Below are 21325 nucleotides of genomic sequence, written 5' to 3' on the forward strand. Positions count from 1 at the left end.
AAGGTAATTAAAGGCTTATTTTTTGGAATTTATTATAATTTTGCTAATATCTTCGGTTTGAAAGAAGATATCAAGATGCGGTTTTTGCTGACTTTTCAAGTTTTTACTACTCTTTACTATCAGCTAAAATTACATATACTATCGTATTTAATTTTTCTGAAAAAACGCGCTATGTTTGTTAATTTGTAAGAAAGCGCTCCCTATATAGCGTTTACGTTCAAAATCTTTATTATTATTAATTTTATGGTAAAACATTGAGTAAAAAACGCTCCTTTACACGACCTCCGTTTATTGGATTATGATCATCCAGTCCGGAGTTATTAACATTTAAATAAAGGCAGATCTAACCTTCCCCCACCACTTTATTTTAGCAGATAGTGAATGGTTCTAACAAAAAAAATCCAGAATTTACAGAAGATTATGAAGCTAATATTTATAGTACCCATTATCTAGGCAAAATTCTGTAAAAATCCTATTTTATTATTTTCCATAGCAGTTGCGCCTTCTAGCGCTTTTACAAACTTGAAAATAATTTCCAGCAATTTCTCATAGCCCCTTTAGTTATAAATATTTTTTTCCGTAAACCCTACGGCTAATTCTTTCCGAGATACAGCCGAGAGCTATTCTTAGTGGGACACCCTGTACATTTTTTTACCTAAGTGAGACAGGAGACACCCCTCGCGTCCAGAGCTAGTACTCTGGAAGACTGCATCCGTAACATCTGGAATGGGAATCCTCCCGAGTTTAAATATATTTGGAATCGTCCAATGGGGTCTAAGACGCCTCGAAGATATTTCTCAGGACATACAACCGAGAAAACTTAAAGATTTGCCTTGATTTAAGTAACAACAATCTTTGGATTGTCACGGCGTTTTTAACCTGGACACTGTCTCCCCCATCCCTCAATGAACACCTCAGTAGACTGAAGCTAAAAAACAACGGTAACTGCAGATTCTGTAGGGATAATGGGGAAACACCATATCACTGAGTGCGCCGAGACGACTACTTTTGGAACAAAAACTTTAGTACGACCCTCTCTCGTCTCAGACACTGACTTTTATCAAAGCCCTGAGACTGGATAACGAGTTTTAATTCTTCCTTGCCTTGCATCTTCTGTTTCTAACAGCACGATTAAAACGGAACAAAATAACTGAAGTGTATGGGGGCCTTAAGAAAAGAAGAAAAAAAATGATGATTAATGAATTTTACACGTAAAATTGATAAGAGTGTTTACTCAAATCGGCGAAAAAACCGTTTTTGGATTTGAGAACAAAGTCAAAATTTAATCCTGAAAATTTACGACTTCTCAAAAACTGACTAATAAAACCTTTTTGTTTAAAGATTACAAAATCACGCGACTTGACTCGAGTTAGTTCAGTGTGTGAGCAAAATGGCCGAAAAACACTGCTTGAAGCATTTTCTGGTAAGCACTCATTTTCATTGAAAAAATCTTTTTTCTTACTGAATTTAGCGCATATTTTATCCCATTTTAAAACGACATAAATGTTGCATTTAAAAAGCTTCCGGTATATTTGTATTAACGCTGTTGGTAGAAAACTTGTGACCGGTATTTATAAAAACGAAGAAAAGTAATAGAAACTATTTTACAAGACCTGGTGCATCAGCTTCATATACTATAAAGAAAATTAGAGATAAAACTCAATAAAAACCACTTTTAGCAAAAAACGACAAGTGTTTCTTGATAATTATCATCAGATAAACAAATTAGAATAATAATGCCCCGAAGAAAAGTAATAGAAACAATTTTACAGGACCTGGTGCATCACCTTCGTATATCTACTATAAAGAAAATTACAGATAAAACTCAATAAAAACCACTTTTAGCAAAAAACGACTTGTGTTTCTTGATAATTACCAACAGATAAACAAATTAGAATAAAAATGCCCCTAAGAAAAGTAATAGAAACAATTTTACAAGACCTGGTACATCAGCTTCGTATACTATAAAGAAAATTAGAGATAAAACTCAATAAAAACCACTTTTAGCAAAAAACGACTTGTGTTTCTTGATAATTACCAACAGATAAACAAATTAGAATAAAAATGCCCCTAAGAAAAGTAATAGAAACAATTTTACAAGACCTGGTACATCAGCTTCGTATACTATAAAGAAAATTAGAGATAAAACTCAATAAAAACCACTTTTAGCAAAAAACGACTTGTGTTTCTTGATAATTACCAACAGATAAACAAATTAGAATAAAAATGCCCCTAAGAAAAGTAATAGAAACAATTTTACAAGACCTGGTACATCAGCTTCGTATACAATAAAGAAAATTAGAGATAAAACTCAATAAAAACTACTTTTAGCAAAAAACGACACGTGTTTCTTGATAATTATCATCAGATAAACATATTAGAATAAAAATGCCCCGAAGAAAAGTAATAGAAACAATTTTACAAGACCTGGTACATCAGCTTCGTATACTATAAAGAAAATTAAAGATAAAACTCAATAAAAATCACTTTTAGCAAAAAAAAAGACATGTGTTTCTTGATAATTACTATCAGATAAACAAATCAGAATAGAAATGCCCCGAAGAAAAGTAATAGAAACTATTTTACAAGACCTGGTGCATCAGCTTCGTATTCTATAAAGAAAATTAGAGATAAAACTCAATAAAAACTACTTTTAGCAAAAAACGACACGTGTTTCTTGATAATTATCATCAGATAAACATATTAGAATAAAAATGCCCCGAAGAAAAGTAATAGAAACAATTTTACAGGACCTGGTGCATCACCTTCGTATATCTACTATAAAGAAAATTACAGATAAAACTCAATAAAAACCACTTTTAGCAAAAAACGACATATGTTTCTTGATAATTACCATCAGATAAACATATTAGAATAAAAATGCCTCGAAGAAAAGTAATAGAAATAATTTTACAAGACCTGGTGCATCAGCTTCATATACTATAAAGAAAATTAGAGATAAAACTCAATAAAAACCACTTTTAGCAAAAAACGACATATGTTTCTTGATAATTACCATCAGATAAACATATTAGAATAAAAATGCCCCGAAGAAAAGTAATAGAAACAATTTTACAGGACCTGGTGCATCACCTTCGTATATCTACTATAAAGAAAGTTACAGATAAAACTCAATAAAAACCACTTTTAGCAAAAAACGACATATGTTTCTTGATAATTACCAACAGATAAACAAATTAGAATAAAAATGCCCCGAAGAAAAGTAATAGAAACAATTTTACAAGACCTGGTACATCAGCTTCGTATACTATAAAGAAAATTAAAGATAAAACTCAATAAAAATCAGTTTTAGCAAAAAACAACATGTGTTTCTTGATAATTACTATCAGATAAACAAATCAGATTAGAAATGCCCCGAAGAAAAGTAATAGAAACTATTTTACAAGACCTGGTGCATCAGCTTCGTATTCTATAAAGAAAATTAGAGATAAAACTCAATAAAAACTACTTTTAGCAAAAAAACGACACGTGTTTCTTGATAATTATCATCAGATAAACATATTAGAATAAAAATGCCCCGAAGAAAAGTAATAGAAACAATTTTACAGGACCTGGTGCATCACCTTCGTATATCTACTATAAAGAAAATTACAGATAAAACTCAATAAAAACCACTTTTAGCAAAAAACGACATATGTTTCTTGATAATTACCATCAGATAAACATATTAGAATAAAAATGCCTCGAAGAAAAGTAATAGAAACAATTTTACAAGACCTGGTGCATCAGCTTCATATACTATAAAGAAAATTAGAGATAAAACTCAATAAAAACCACTTTTAGCAAAAAACGACATATGTTTCTTGATAATTACCATCAGATAAACATATTAGAATAAAAATGCCCCGAAGAAAAGTAATAGAAACAATTTTACAGGACCTGGTGCATCACCTTCGTATATCTACTATAAAGAAAATTACAGATAAAACTCAATAAAACCACTTTTAGCAAAAAACGACATATGTTTCTTGATAATTACCATCAGATAAACATATTAGAATAAAATGCCTCGAAGAAAAGTAATAGAAACAATTTTACAGGACCTGGTGCATCACCTTCGTATATTTACTATAAAGAAAGTTACAGATAAAACTCAATAAAAACCACTTTTAGCAAAAAACGACATGTATTTCTTGATAATTACCAACAGATAAACAAATTAGAATAAAAATGCCCCGAAGAAAACTAATAGAAACAATTTTACAAGACCTGGTACATCAGCTTCGTATACTATAAAGAAAATTAAAGATAAAACTCAATAAAAATCAGTTTTAGCAAAAAACAACATGTGTTTCTTGATAATTACTATCAGATAAACAAATCAGAATAGAAATGCCCCGAAGAAAAGTAATAGAAACTATTTTACAAGACCTGATGCATCAGCTTCGTATTCTATAAAGAAAATTAGAGATAAAACTCAATAAAAACCACTTTTAGCAAAAAACGACACGTGTTTCTTGATAATTATCATCAGATAAACATATTAGAATAAAAATGCCCCGAAGAAAAGTAATAGAAACAATTTTACAAGACCTGGTACATCAGCTTCGTATACTATAAAGAAAATTAAAGATAAAACTCAATAAAAATCAGTTTTAGCAAAAAACAACATGTGTTTCTTGATAATTACTATCAGATAAACAAATCAGAATAGAAATGCCCCGAAGAAAAGTAATAGAAACTATTTTACAAGACCTGGTGCATCAGCTTCGTATTCTATAAAGAAAATTAGAGATAAAACTCAATAAAAACTACTTTTAGCAAAAAACGACACGTGTTTCTTGATAATTATCATCAGATAAACATATTAGAATAAAAATGCCCGAAGAAAAGTAATAGAAACAATTTTACAGGACCTGGTGCATCACCTTCGTATATCTACTATAAAGAAAATTAAAGATAAAACTCAATAAAAACCACTTTTAGCAAAAAACGACATATGTTTCTTGATAATTACCATCAGATAAACATATTAGAATAAAAATGCCTCGAAGAAAAGTAATAGAAATAATTTTACAAGACCTGGTGCATCAGCTTCATATACTATAAAGAAAATTAGAGATAAAACTCAATAAAAACCACTTTTAGCAAAAAACGACATATGTTTCTTGATAATTACCATCAGATAAACATATTAGAATAAAAATGCCCCGAAGAAAAGTAATAGAAACAATTTTACAGGACCTGGTGCATCACCTTCGTATATCTACTATAAAGAAAGTTACAGATAAAACTCAATAAAAACCACTTTTAGCAAAAAACGACATATGTTTCTTGATAATTACCAACAGATAAACAAATTAGAATAAAAATGCCCCGAAGAAAAGTAATAGAAACAATTTTACAAGACCTGGTACATCAGCTTCGTATACTATAAAGAAAACTAAAGATAAAACTCAATAAAAATCAGTTTTAGCAAAAAACAACATGTGTTTCTTGATAATTACTATCAGATAAACAAATCAGATTAGAAATGCCCCGAAGAAAAGTAATAGAAACTATTTTACAAGACCTGGTGCATCAGCTTCGTATTCTATAAAGAAAATTAGAGATAAAACTCAATAAAAACTACTTTTAGCAAAAAACGACACGTGTTTCTTGATAATTATCATCAGATAAACATATTAGAATAAAAATGCCCCGAAGAAAAGTAATAGAAACAATTTTACAGGACCTGGTGCATCACCTTCGTATATCTACTATAAAGAAAATTACAGATAAAACTCAATAAAACCACTTTTAGCAAAAAACGACATATGTTTCTTGATAATTACCATCAGATAAACATATTAGAATAAAAATGCCTCGAAGAAAAGTAATAGAAACAATTTTACAAGACCTGGTGCATCAGCTTCATATACTACTATAAAGAAAATTAGAGATAAAACTCAATAAAAACCACTTTTAGCAAAAAACGACATATGTTTCTTGATAATTACCATCAGATAAACATATTAGAATAAAAATGCCCCGAAGAAAAGTAATAGAAACAATTTTACAGGACCTGGTGCATCACCTTCGTATATCTACTATAAAGAAAATTACAGATAAAACTCAATAAAAACCACTTTTGGCAAAAAACGACATATGTTTCTTGATAATTACCATCAGATAAACATATTAGAATAAAAATGCCTCGAAGAAAAGTAATAGAAACAATTTTACAGGACCTGGTGCATCACCTTCGTATATTTACTATAAAGAAAGTTACAGATAAAACTCAATAAAAACCACTTTTAGCAAAAAACGACATGTATTTCTTGATAATTACCAACAGATAAACAAATTAGAATAAAAATGCCCCGAAGAAAACTAATAGAAACAATTTTACAAGACCTGGTACATCAGCTTCGTATACTATAAAGAAAATTAAAGATAAAACTCAATAAAAATCAGTTTTAGCAAAAAACAACATGTGTTTCTTGATAATTACTATCAGATAAACAAATCAGAATAGAAATGCCCCGAAGAAAAGTAATAGAAACTATTTTACAAGACCTGATGCATCAGCTTCGTATTCTATAAAGAAAATTAGAGATAAAACTCAATAAAAACCACTTTTAGCAAAAAACGACATATGTTTCTTGATAATTACCATCAGATAAACATATTAGAATAAAAATGCCCCGAAGAAAAGTAATAGAAACAATTTTACAGGACCTGGTGCATCACCTTCGTATATCTACTATAAAGAAAATTACAGATAAAACTCAATAAAAACCACTTTTAGCAAAAAAACGACATATGTTTCTTGATAATTACCATCAGATAAACATATTAGAATAAAAATGCCTCGAAGAAAAGTAATAGAAATAATTTTACAAGACCTGGTGCATCAGCTTCATATACTATAAAGAAAATTAGAGATAAAACTCAATAAAAACCACTTTTAGCAAAAAACGACAAGTGTTTCTTGATAATTATCATCAGATAAACAAATTAGAATAAAAATGCCCCGAAGAAAAGTAATAGAAACAATTTTACAGGACCTGGTGCATCACCTTCGTATATCTACTATAAAGAAAATTACAGATAAAACTCAATAAAAACCACTTTTAGCAAAAAACGACATGTATTTCTTGATAATTACCAACAGATAAACAAATTAGAAAAAAATGCCCCGAAGAAAAGTAATAGAAACAATTTTACAGGACCTGGTGCATCACCTTCGTATATTTACTATAAAGAAAGTTACAGATAAAACTCAATAAAAACCACTTTTAGCAAAAAACGACATGTATTTCTTGATAATTACCAACAGATAAACAAATTAGAATAAAAATGCCCCGAAGAAAACTAATAGAAACAATTTTACAAGACCTGGTACATCAGCTTCGTATACTATAAAGAAAATTAAAGATAAAACTCAATAAAAATCAGTTTTAGCAAAAAACAACATGTGTTTCTTGATAATTACTATAAGATAAACAAATCAGAATAGAAATGCCCCGAAGAAAAGTAATAGAAACTATTTTACAAGACCTGATGCATCAGCTTCGTATTCTATAAAGAAAATTAGAGATAAAACTCAATAAAAACTACTTTTAGCAAAAAACGACACGTGTTTCTTGATAATTATCATCAGATAAACATATTAGAATAAAAATGCCCCGTAGAAAAGTAATAGAAACAATTTTACAGGACCTGGTGCATCACCTTCGTATATCTACTATAAAGAAAATTACAGATAAAACTCAATAAAAACCACTTTTAGCAAAAAACGACATATGTTTCTTGATAATTACCATCAGATAAACATATTAGAATAAAAATGCCTCGAAGAAAAGTAATAGAAACAATTTTACAAGACCTGGTGCATCAGCTTCATATACTATAAAAGAAAATTAGAGATAAAACTCAATAAAAACCACTTTTAGCAAAAAACGACATATGTTTCTTGATAATTACCACAGATAAACATATTAGAATAAAAAATGCCTCGAAGAAAAGTAATAGAAACAATTTTACAGGACCTGGTGCATCACCTTCGTATATCTACTATAAAGAAAATTACAGATAAAATTCAATAAAACCACTTTTAGCAAAAAACGACATATGTTTCTTGATAATTACCATCAGATAAACATATTAGAATAAAAATGCCTCGAAGAAAAGTAATAGAAACAATTTTACAAGACCTGGTGCATCAGCTTCATATACTATAAAGAAAATTAGAGATAAAACTCAATAAAACCACTTTTAGCAAAAAACGACATATGTTTCTTGATAATTACCATCAGATAAACATATTAGAATAAAAATGCCCCGAAGAAAAGTAATAGAAACAATTTTACAGGACCTGGTGCATCACCTTCGTATATCTACTATAAAGAAAATTACAGATAAAACTCAATAAAAACCACTTTTAGCAAAAAACGACATATGTTTCTTGATAATTACCATCAGATAAACAAATTAGAATAAAAATGCCTCGAAGAAAAGTAATAGAAACAATTTGACAATAACTAGTCTTGTTGAACCAAGAAGAGGATATCAACAACGTCTCAACTGAATAAATCACATTATTAATCACACTGCTTAAATTCACATTATTTATTCTTTACCAATATAGATCACCTTTATGATATGTCTCCCTATAATTTTTGGAGGCGTTGAAGCCAACTGCCCTTCGAAAGGTATAGTTTGTACCAGCGATACTACCTACAAAACATGCTGGTGGGTACTGTTCATACCATTCTATGGTGACGAGGTGACTTGTTCAGATTATACAGTGTGTGACGAAACCGAAGGAACAGACAAGTGAGTAAGACGTTTTTTTGTTTGTTTTTAAGTTGGATTGATCAATTTTTTTGTGATTTTTTTCCTAGTTGTGTCTCGTCTACTACTACGACTGAGAGTACTTCTAGTACGAGTACTACTGCTAGTACAACTACTACTGCCTCAACAACCACTACAGGTAAAAAAAGTGTGATAAAAATAGAAAGAAAATATGATATAATTGAAGTATTGAAAGTATACAGGGTGTCAAAATAATAGTGTATCTGACACTTTGGTCGGTGATTGTACAGGGTGGTCGAAATTGGTCTGTTTTAACGGTTTTAACAGAGAAAACCTATTTCCTGACTAGATAGAGCAAAACCGATATAGATGTCATGGGCTCGATTTCTGAGACACGCTTAATGGCGTAAACCGCCTGTTGATATTTTCACTGCCAACTGAGACACGGGGTATTTTTGAATTTTTTACCATTTTGAAAATTGCTCATAACTTTTTTATTTTGCGGAATAATAAAATTCTGTAAAAACATACTTAAGGCACTCTTTTAAGCACAATCCAGTGGCGTAGTCAGTTTTTTTCTATGCATGCTCTTTTTGGTTTGGTTTGGTTTGGCAGGCCTAGATATGGGGGCCAAGATATGAGGCTCTTTGTTCCAATCCAATTCTCTCCATTTAATAGTGCAGTTGTAACCCTGGCTTTTTAATTGTAAATTATAATATACTAATAAAGAATGTTGATTTACCTTTTCAAAACTTTGATTATGCTTTAATTATGCAGATAAATAATAATATACAATATTAAATTGTGATAAAAAATAATTAGATTCATTAGATCAACACAAAATCAAGACCCGCTTCGACACAAAGATAAAAAACGTAATATTTGTCTCATTTTTAGAATTAAATACACATAACTTTATATCGTTAAAAAGGGTTAAACGCCAGCATTTTTTAAGTTCATAGCCAACTATGATTTCCATTTAAAAAATTATATTTTTTATTATTTCTGAGAAAAAAAGCAAGTATAGAAAAAAACTGACACTGGATTGTGCTTAAAAGAGTGCCTTGACAACGTTTCAACGTTTTTACAGAATTTTATTATTCCGCGAAATACAAAAGTTATGGGCAATTTTCCAAATGGTAAAAAATTAAAAAAGACCCCGTATCTCAGTCAGCAGTGAAAATATCAACAGGCGATTTACGCCATTAAACGTGTCTCAGAAATCGAGCCCATGACATCTAGGTCGGTTTTGCTCTATCTAGTCAGGAAATAGGGTTTCTCTGTTAAAACAGACCAATTTCGACCACCCTGTACAGATAAAAATAAAACAAAAAGTTCCTATGAACATAATATGCCTTAAAATTCTTGCCAAAGAAGTTACAGCCCTCGAAAGATTAAATAAACGTAATATATTTTGTTTATTTTTAGGAACACTGGTAAACTTTCACTGGTAATTTTCGATGATAATTTTAGCGAGGGCAATCTCTAGAACTTGTCACAAATTAACACTAATTATAGAGAGATTAAAAAGGGATAATTGACAGTCAGCTCTATTAAAAAATAAAGAAGAGTACGGACCAATAAATTATATATATATGGTTTATCCTCGCCAAAATTATCATCGATTGTCATTCCTAGCCGTCTTTGACGCCGTTTTTTTTCGATCATAGGGTACTTAACCCAATTACAAGTTCGAGTTACGTGAAAATAATGAACAATTTTTTAATTTTTAGCCACAACTACCACAACTCCAACCACCACAACTGTAACTACAACTACACAAGACCCATGTGAGTATCATTTGTATGAAATGATTTGTATTGTGTATTTTTTGTTGTTTGTATATTTTTTTTGTGCCTTTGTTTGTTTTGTGAGTGCTTTGTCGACGAAGCTGTTTTGGCTTTTTGCACAATAAAGTTTTGTTTGTTGTTGTTTATTCAGTAAATAGTTTATTCCAAAACTCAAAAACATATAAACAGCCTAAGGGGGGGGGGGGTGTATTAATTACGTTCCCTGTTGTTAAATCAAGGAGGGGGTGTTAAATCTGAATGACATCTCACCAGTAGGGGAGAAGATAGTCAAAAAATACCCCAAAACCCATCACGTAATTTATGGATGTCCCCTATAAGAGTTGTAATTCAATAATTCTAATTGTTATAAAATTCTATTTTTGATTTACAGATAGCTGTGGTTCAAAAGCTATACATTGTTATGATGATACAACTTACGTAACTTGTATAAACTGGTTTGGAAGTATCCAGTTTATCGGAAACAACAGGACTTGCAGCGATGGCACAGTGTGCGATGAAGATGAAGGATCTGACAAGTAAACGTCACATATTATATAATAAATTTAAATAATGTTCAGAATAGAAAATTACATATTCCCAAGATTGTATTTTTTAGAATTTTATTAAAAGAGCTTGTTCATTTTTTAGCTGTGTAACTGAAACTACAACTACGAGTACAACAACTACAACTACATCAACTACAACTGCTTCTACAACTACCTGTAAGTATATGTTTTTTTTATATACACAGTGTTCTGAAAAAGAACTTTATACCAGGTCTCGTATTTGATATTTATACTTTTTTTAAATTATTTAATCGAATCACTCACTGATTTGTTTCATTGAAAAATCGAAAAAATATTAAGTCTTTAACACCCTGTAGCTACAAAACAAAGTAGAATCGGACCTATGTTGATATGAAAAATAAATCATATTTTTACGTGAGGAATCTCCCCACGAGAGACGGTACATGCTTTTTGAATCACCCTATATAGTGTACATTTTAAATATATTTTTATGTATATACAGGGCGATTCCGGCATAGTCAAACACTAAAGATGCAATTTTTTAAATGAAATGCTGTATATTTTATTTGATTTCTGTTTGTGTTCTCTAGAATATGTTTGGTTTGGTTTGAAATGAAGAATGTTTATTTCTCTTATTTTTTTAGCTACAACCACTGAGAGTACTACCACAGAAGCAACGACTAGTACTACAGTAGAGACTACAACTGCAGCATCAGAAGAAAGAGCATGGTGGTGCTATATTTTATTCTTTATATGTTAGAAAATGTAAATCAATAAAATAATATACGTATTTATAAATTTTATTTATATAAATTAGGTTTTAAATGTAAAATACGAATTTTTATTTTTTGTTCACCTCTTTTGAGTACTTATCTACGCAATAGCATATTTTTGCTTTTTGTTCTACACTGTATACATTTAACACTAATGTCGTTCTAAAGTTCTAAGTTCTAAAATACCTGTCATGGATTTAAATTCATAGTCAACAACTTTAGTCGTAGACCTAGTCAAAGAATTCTTGTAAATTTACAAAAGACTTACTGATGACAATATCAAAAATAAACAATTTTTTTGATTGATATACGGTTTTATTATAGGATTATTTTTATTATTTATTTAAAGTAATATTTAAAAAATCAGTTATAATTGTTGAATTAAAATATCACATAACGTGCTGACGCATCATTCCTTGGCATTTATTTTTCATGTTTAATGTAAATTGTTCCATATAAAAACAGTTTTTATATATGTATAGCCAACGGTTCAGGGAATATTTCGACAGACATCAAAAACATGACAGAAAATACAATTTTCCTGTGAATTAAAATGACACAACTGTCACTGTCAGGGATTCTCTCGTTGGACAGACTATGTGACTTTTGAATGGATACTTTCTCAGTACAAATCCATTTTTTTTTCTTACAACTTTGTATTTAGTTATACAGGGTTGTTCACCACATTCGACACGGAGTATTGTAGCTAAACGGCTAGATTTTTACAAATTGTAAGTTTTGGGTTCGTTGAAGGACTATTAGAGCTATATATTATTACATTTTTAGTTTCTACGATTAAAATAAAGGTAAATTTGATTAAGGTTTATTACACTTAAATCTTACCGTTTTTGAAATATCTTCAATTTTGTGAAATTGCAGTATAAATTTTAAGCCTTCATTTCTCCGAGGCTATCAAAGTTTTTAATACTAAATATTTACTGAAATGTATTTATTGATCAGTTATTGTATTGCAATAATAAAACTTTACTACCTTATACAGAGTGTCTAAAAATTTATTTTAAATAATTACTAGCTTTAAACGGCAATAACTTGTTTAATTTAAATGGAACACCCTGTATATTTTATGCGAATCAGATGCACAATTTAATTGTCTATCAAATTGTATTATACCATTTTTTACCTATCTCTTCAAGTTTCCGTAGAAAATGCATTTTCTTGTAATTTAGAACTCATTTATCAATATACCCATGGAATACTGACATTTTAGATTATTTTTAAAGATGTACCAAATTTTTAAAGAGTACAGATACTAATATTGTCGATATAGTTCGTTTATTTCATTAAAAAAATAAAAAAAAACTGTTTAAATATTTGTTAAAGAGGACCAATTAATATGATTTCAGTATTCAAACTACATTAATTGACTGTTTGCGTTGATTAATAATAATTGCTCCAAATACTAAAAAACTGAATTATGTATGTGTATTAGACAGTGTGGTAAAAAGTAACACCTTAAAAATTATATTTAATTTGTTGACAAATGCTTATTTATAACAACAGAGACGTTCATTTTCATAACTTATTATTATATTGATTTTTGATTCAAATCCACATTTATTTAGAATAATTTATTAACGAACACAATTAAGTATGTAGTTAATTAGTATTTGGGCGGAAATACTGGTGGTATATTTAATTAATGGCATACTCTTTTATAAAGATTTAAATAGTTTTCTTTTAGCATACAAATGGGCTAGTAATATTATCGTTTTAGTAAAAACGATAATATTACTAGTCTGTGCATTTTGTACATTTGTTGTTATAAAAACAATCTAAAATGTCAATATTCCATGGGTATATTGATAAATGAGGTCTAAATTATAAGAAAATGCATTTTCTACGAAAACTTGAAGGTATAGGTAAGAAATGGTATAATACAATTTGATAGACAATTAAATTGTGCATTTGATTCTCATAAAATATACAGGGTGTTCTATTTAAAGTAAATAAGTTATTGCCGTTTAAAGCTAGTAATTATTTAAAATAAATTTTTAGACACTCTGTATAAGGTAGTATAATTTTTATTATTGCAACACAATAACTGATCAATAAATAAACTTCAGGAAATATTTAGTATTAAAAACTTTGATATCCTCGGAGAAATGAAGCCTTAAAATTTATACTGCAATTTCGTAAAATTGAAAATATTTCAAAAACCGTAAGGTTTAAGTGTAATAAACCTTAATCAAATTTACCTTTATTTTAATCGTAGAAACTAAAAATGCAATAATATACAGGGTGTTCCATTTAAAAAAATACAACTTTGATATTTTTTATTTATTTGGGACACTCTGTATCTTGTAAAAATATTTTTAAATTGTAGCTCTAATAGTCCTTCAACGAACCCAAAACTTACAATTTGTAAAAATCTAATCGTTTAGCTACAGTACTCCGTGACGTATGTGGTGAACAACCCTGTATTGTATACACATATCTTGAACTCACTGCGTATATTTTAAGACACCAGCAGAATACGAAGATCAAAGAACACCCTGTATCTATATCTTTCTTTAAAAACGATAACAGTATTTGAATAAAGTTAAAAAATAAGACCCTGCTCTATATGTTTCCTTAACATTACATTATCTTCTGTGCAATTCATTTTAAATTTTGTCACCGAAATGGCTTCGAAAATCTTCACTCCGGTACTCTTGGTGAGTTTTTAAACACTAACTTTCATCATAACTCACTAAGTTTATTATTAAACTCATTCAGATCGTGTTTATCTTTTGTGGTGGTCTGATTTTTAAAGAAGCTCAGGCTGAATGTGCATCTAAAGGAATATATTGTGTAAACGAAACAGCCTACCAGAGTTGTTGGTGGTTTTTATTTATTCAAATTAATGGAGATGTAGTATCTTGTGATTATGGTACTATTTGTGATGAATCGGTTGACACTGAGAAGTAAAGATTTCATGATTTACTGGTCTTGAGAGTTAAGGAAGTTTATTTTAATTATAGTTGTATTTCAACTTCTTCTACCACTAGTACGACTACAACAGAGTCTGCAACAAGTACTACAGAATCTACTTCTTCTTCTACTAGTACTACCACTCCTTCAACTACAAGCACTACTGTATTAACTACTACAAGTAAAATAAACATAATATATACAATTTTTTTCAAATAAATTTAATATAAAATATGTTTTTTTATTATTTTTTTAGATTTTATTAATATTTGTTAAATTAATATATTTTTAAAGCTGCCGAAGCTCACTGTACATCAAAAGGAATCTACTGTGTGAATGAGACTACTTATAAAACTTGTTGGTGGGTACTATTCATTGCAGTTTATGGAGATGAAGAGTCTTGTGCTGATGGTACTGTTTGTGATGAGACATATGGGACTGATAAGTATATTTAGGATGATCTATTTACTGTATTGAGTTAGATAAAATATTTTGATATAATTTCAGTTGTGTCTCAGAAAATTCTTCTACTAGTAGTACTACTTCAAGTACAATCAGTACTACTCTGAGTACAACAGAATCTTCTACTACTTCTTCTAGTACTACCACTACTCCTTCAACTACAAGCACTACTGTATCAACTACTACAAGTAAGAAACAAAATTTCTTCTACTTATTTTCAAGCAGATTTAATATAAAATTTAAAATTATGTTTTTACAAACTTATCAATGTTTTTTTATTGAAATAATTTCAATTTTTTCTTAATGTTTTTGTTCTTAATATATTCTTAAAGCTGCTGAAGCTCACTGTACATCCAAAGGAATCTACTGTGTGAATGAGACCACTTATAAAACTTGTTGGTGGGTACTATTCATTGCATTTTATGGAGATGAAGAATATTGTGCTGATGGTACTGTTTGTGATGAGACTTATGGGACTGATAAGTATATTTAGGATGATCTATTTACTGTATTGAGTTAGATAAAATATTTTGATATAATTTCAGTTGTGTCTCAGAAAATTCTTCTACTAGTAGTACTACTTCAAGTACAATCAGTACTACTCTGAGTACAACAGAATCTTCTACTACTTCTTCTAGTACTACCACTACTCCTTCAACTACAAGCACTACTGTATCAACTACTACAAGTAAGAAACAAAATTTCTTCTACTTATTTTCAAGTAGATTTAATATAAAATTTGAAATTATGTTTTTACAAACTTATCAATGTTTTTTTATTGAAATAATTTCAATTTTTTCTTAATGTTTTTGTTCTTAATATATTCTTAAAGGTGCTGAAGCTCACTGTACGTCCAAAGGAATCTACTGTGTGAATGAGACCACTTATAAAACTTGTTGGTGGGTACTATTCATTGCAGTTTATGGAGATGAAGAATATTGTGCCGATGGTACTGTTTGTGATGAGACTTATGGCACTGATAAGTACTTAAGATGAAGTATTTACTGTATTGAGTTAAGATAAAATGTTTGCAATCTTTTCAGCTGTGTCTCAGGAAATTCTTCTACTAGTAGTACTACTTCAAGTACAATCAGTACTACTCTGAGTACAACAGAATCTTCTACTACTTCTTCTAGTACTACCACTACTCCTTCAACTACAAGCACTACTGTATCAACTACTACAAGTAAGAAACAAAATATCTTCTACTTATTTTCAAGTAGATTTAATATAAAATTTAAAATTATGTTTTTACAAACTTATCAATGTTTTTTTATTGAAATAATTTCAATTTTTTCTTAATGTTTTTGTTCTTAATATATTCTTAAAGCTGCTGAAGCTCACTGTACATCCAAAGGAATCTACTGTGTGAATGAGACCACTTATAAAACTTGTTGGTGGGTACTATTCATTGCAGTTTATGGAGATGAAGAATATTGTGCTGATGGTACTGTTTGTGATGAGACATATGGGACTGATAAGTATATTTAGGATGATCTATTTACTGTATTGAGTTAGATAAAATATTTTGATATAATTTCAGTTGTGTCTCAGAAAATTCTTCTACTAGTAGTACTACTTCAAGTACAATCAGTACTACTCTGAGTACAACAGAATCTTCTACTACTTCTTCTAGTGCTACCACTACTCCTTCAACTACAAGCACTACTGTATCAACTACTACAAGTAAGAAACAAAATATCTTCTACTTATTTTCAAGTAGATTTAATATAAAATTTAAAATTATGTTTTTACAAACTTATCTATGTTTTTTTATTGAAATAATTTCAATTTTTTCTTAATGTTTTTGTTCTTAATATATTCTTAAAGCTGCTGAAGCTCACTGTACATCCAAAGGAATCTACTGTGTGAATGAGACCACTTATAAAACTTGTTGGTGGGTACTATTCATTGCAGTTTATGGAAATGAAGAATATTGTGCTGATGGTACTGTTTGTGATGAGACTTATGGCACTGATAAGTACTTAAGATGAAATATTTACTGTATTGAGTTAAGATAAAATGTTTGCAATCTTTTCAGCTGTGTCTCAGGAAATTCTTCTACTAGTAGCACTACTTTAAGTACTACCACCAGCACTACTCTGAGTACAACAGAATCTTCTACTACTTCTTCTAGTAGTACCACTACTCCTTCAACTACAAGCACTACTGTATCAACTACTACAAGTAAGAAAAAGAATATCTTCTATTTATCTTCAAGTAGATTTAATACAAAATTCAAAATAATGTTTTCACAAGCTTTCCGATGCTTTTTATTAAAATAATTCAAATTTCAATTAATTGATGCTTTTTATTAAAATAATTCAAATAAATTCAGTATAAAATTTATAATTATCTTTTACAAGCTTGAGTAATTTTTATATTAAAATTATTTAATTTTTTTCTTACAATTTGTGATCTTAATATATTTTTAAAGATGCTGAACCTCACTGTACCTCAAAAGGAATCTTTTGTGTGAATGCGACCACTTATAAAACATGTTGGTGGGTACTATTCATTGCAATTTATGGAGATGAGGAGTATTGTGCTGATGGTACTGTCTGTGATGAGACTTATGGGACTGATAAGTATCTACGATGATCCATTTACTGTATGAGTTAAATAAAAATGTTGATGATGTCATTTCAGTTGCGTCTTAGGAAATTCCTCTACAGATAGCACTACTTCAAGTACTACAATCAGTACTTCTTTGAGTACAACAGAATCTTCTACTACTTCTTCTACTAGTACTACCACTCCTTCAACTACAAGCACTACTGTATCAAGTACTACAAGTAAGAAACATAATATCTTCTATTTATCTTCAAGTAGATTTAATACAAAATTCAAAATAATGTTTTCACAAGCTTTCCGATGCTTTTTATTAAAATAATTCAAATTTCAATGCATATTTATTTCTTTTCGAGTTGTGTTTTATAAAAAAATCTGTGCTTGGACGTCGTGAGAGACTATTTTTTTTTATTGTTGTCATCACAAGGCTGGACACAATTAAGGGATGCGATTCATAAAACTAGCGAAGCAGTACTGGGAAAGTCCAACAAAAAGAAACAAGGGTTTAACGAAAATCAACCTCATATTACAGACCTTCTTGGAACAAAAGCATAGAGCACATCAAGCAGTCACTGCAAATCCACACAATCCAAGGCTGGTCGACAACTTTAAAGCAGCCAACAACACGCTTCGAAGAAATCTGCGCCAATTAAAGGATGATTGGTGGTCACAAAAGGCTACTCAGATTCAATAGTACGCCACGCATCACGATTATGGTAAATTCTTTGAGGCTGTAAAAGAAGTATACGGCCCAACCAAGAAAGTAAGCTGTCCAATCATGGCACAAAATGGCGAACTTCTAAAAGAGGAAGAGCAAATTAGAAACCGCTGGAAAGAGCATTACAGTCATATCCTTAACCAACAACCCGAATATGGAAGCACTAAACACAATACCTCAGTATAACAGCCTCGATGTATTAGATACTCTAATAACAGAACAGGAAATAATGGCATCCGTAAAACAGCTTAAAAACAACAAATCAGCTGGCTGTGACGCGATCCCGGCGGAAATCTATAAGTATGCAAGTAAAGGACTTATTGGTCATATTAAGGCTCTCTTCGATGTCATATGGGAAAGCGGCGAGGTGCCTCAGGACTTTTGCAACGCGAATATAGTGAATATATTTAAGAACAAAGGAAGTGCATCAAACTGCGGAAATTCAAAAATTCTTGCAAAAATTATGTCAAATCGCCTTCACCCACATATAGAAAAAATCCTTCCAGAATCGCAAACGGGTTTTCGCACCAACCATGGTACCGGCGACTCCATATTTTCCATCCGCCAACTACAGGAAAAAGTAAAAGAGCAGCAGTCTAAACTTTACGTTGCATTCATCGATCTAACAAAAGCCTTCGACTCTGTGAACAGAGATGCACTTTGGGCAGTTATGAAAAAGTTCGGAGTACCCAACAAATTTCTTACAGTGTGTAAAAGCCTCCATAACAACAACCAGTCAAGAGTGTCACATCATGGATCACTGACCGATCCCTTCCTGACAAATACAGGAGTTAGGCAGGAATGTGTCTTAGCGCCTCTCCTATTCAACATATTCATGGCAGCGCTCTCCATTATAGTGGACAGCAAACTGCAGAAGAGAGGATTGGGCATTAGATACAGATATGACGGCGGTCTGTTCAACATAAAAAGACTGAGGGCAAAAACACGTACAAAATTCAGCACAGAACTTCAATACGCTGATGACTGCGCTCTAGTTGCAAACACGTTACAACAATTACAAGAAATGTTGAACACATATACCTGGGCATACGAGGCTTTGGGCCTGAAGCTAAACATCGACAAAACCAAAATCATGTGCACTCCCCGGAAGATCATAACAATGCTATAAAAATCGGAGAAGAACTATTGGAATATGTAGCGGAATTTAATTACCTCGGCAGTTTGATTTCGGAAAAGGCCAATATCGACTCTGAAATTCAGCACAGGATTAGCAGCGCCTCAAGAGCATTCTGGAAATTAAAAGACAGGGTTTTCTACAATCATGACTTGAGTACAAAAATGAAACTGGCAGTGTACCGAGCAATTATAATCCCCACCATGTTATATGGGAGCGAAGCCTGGGTGCCGTACCGCCGACACATGAAGGCATTAAACAACTTGCAACAGAGACACCTTAGACAACTCTTAAGAATCGGGTGGTTCCATCATGTCTCAAACGTATCGGTCCTTGAAAAAGCTAACTGCGAGAGTATTGAAGTCATGGTTACAAAATCCCGCTTAAGATGGGCTGGTCACGTATGCAGAATGCAAGAAAACCGCATACCAAAATCTCTGCTCTACGGTGAGCTTGTAGACGGTAAGAGGAGGCCGGGTGGACAACTCAAAAGGTACAAGGACATTTTCCAAGAAAACTTAAAGGGGATTAACACGCAGAATCATTAGGAAGATGCAGTTCGCGGCAGCAGTTCACGATGCAGAGTGCGGTAGGCAAATAACATCACGTACCGGGCTTTTCAGTCACAGAAAAGCTCATGAAAGAAAACGCCTTGCGTGACCATCTTTTGATGCGTGTCGAATACTCGTCAGCGAGTAATGGCAGTATGTATGTATGTCATAAAAAAAACTGCAACTACGCCCATGAAAGTGTCAAATCTTGAAAAAAGGATTATATATTAAGAGTGTATTACGCTGTACTTTCGGGTTGCTCTCAGGGGTCGGGTAAAGCGGGTATGTGGCCGAAGGAAATATATATTATATTTCAGAAATCTGCCTAAGGCTTAGCCCGATCCTGTCGTGTTAAACCACACCCAAAATTCCAAACACACGTGCTTCGATTAAGGCTTGATTCAGGTTTGCAGAGCTTCAGCATTAGCCATAAAATAACAAGCAATTTGTTACAAAACCATATAAATTATATATCACTGTAATCACAAAACTTCAATCTATTCCCGTATTGTAACGGAATTTTAAATTATGTCTTTATTTTCGAGAAAATTTAGTCGAAACATAAGGAATATTTTGTTGACGTTTGACCATCAAAATCTTAAAAATAAAGAAGTTGTCTAAAAATGTGTTACAATACGGATATAGTATAATCCTTTATCTTTAATTTCCCTCTTCATTTGTGTAAAAATACCTAGCTAATTTTAGATAAAACGTTAAATGCCGAACGCTTATTTTGTTACTTTTTCGGACTAGTGAAATGGACTCTTAACTTAAGTCTGTGGTCAAACAAAACTGTAAATAAACAAAGGGTTTGTGTCGGACTAAAACAATTCAATGCATCTGGTGGGTCTATCTTTTTTATACATGTCTAAGAGATTGACAGTGTATTTATAGCTTCGTAGATAACAATAATAAATAAATAGTTTTGATTAAAATATTTTGTGGCGTGATATTCCGAGAACAGTAACAATGAAACCACAAAGATTTAAACAATATTATTTGTAAAAAAATTAACAAAATTTTCCAAAAACAAGGAGAAGAGGTATCTATATTCATAACCAAACCAAACTAGGCATTAACTTATATGAAAAAGATAACGTTATATAT

General features: G+C 30.9%; 2 protein-coding genes across 2 annotated transcripts; both read left to right on the plus strand.

Moving 5' to 3' along the window:
- Positions 1–1305: 1305 nt before the first annotated feature.
- On the plus strand, positions 1306–11866 carry LOC115884948 (integumentary mucin C.1-like). The gene is made up of 7 exons (XM_030903668.1): positions 1306–1423; positions 8594–8781; positions 8850–8938; positions 10494–10550; positions 10942–11086; positions 11199–11272; positions 11722–11866. The coding sequence occupies exons 1-7, from the start codon at positions 1391–1393 to the stop codon at positions 11835–11837; spliced, it is 702 nt and encodes a 233-aa protein (XP_030759528.1). The 5' UTR covers positions 1306–1390; the 3' UTR covers positions 11838–11866.
- Positions 11867–14447: 2581 nt separating this feature from the next.
- Positions 14448–21120, plus strand: LOC115884819 (mucin-21-like). The gene is made up of 16 exons (XM_030903518.1): positions 14448–14525; positions 14587–14774; positions 14832–14962; positions 15076–15226; positions 15289–15431; positions 15576–15726; positions 15789–15931; positions 16076–16226; positions 16287–16429; positions 16574–16724; positions 16787–16929; positions 17074–17224; positions 17285–17430; positions 17681–17831; positions 17893–18038; positions 21113–21120. Exons 1-16 carry the CDS (start codon positions 14493–14495, stop codon positions 21118–21120), a joined length of 2130 nt encoding a protein of 709 aa, XP_030759378.1. The 5' UTR covers positions 14448–14492.
- The last annotated feature ends 205 nt before the right edge of the window (positions 21121–21325 follow it).

The sequence above is a fragment of the Sitophilus oryzae genome, unplaced genomic scaffold (assembly GCF_002938485.1).
Source record: "Sitophilus oryzae breed Bouriz unplaced genomic scaffold, Soryzae_2.0 scaffold_358_pilon_pilon, whole genome shotgun sequence".
Taxonomy (NCBI): domain Eukaryota; kingdom Metazoa; phylum Arthropoda; class Insecta; order Coleoptera; family Curculionidae; genus Sitophilus; species Sitophilus oryzae.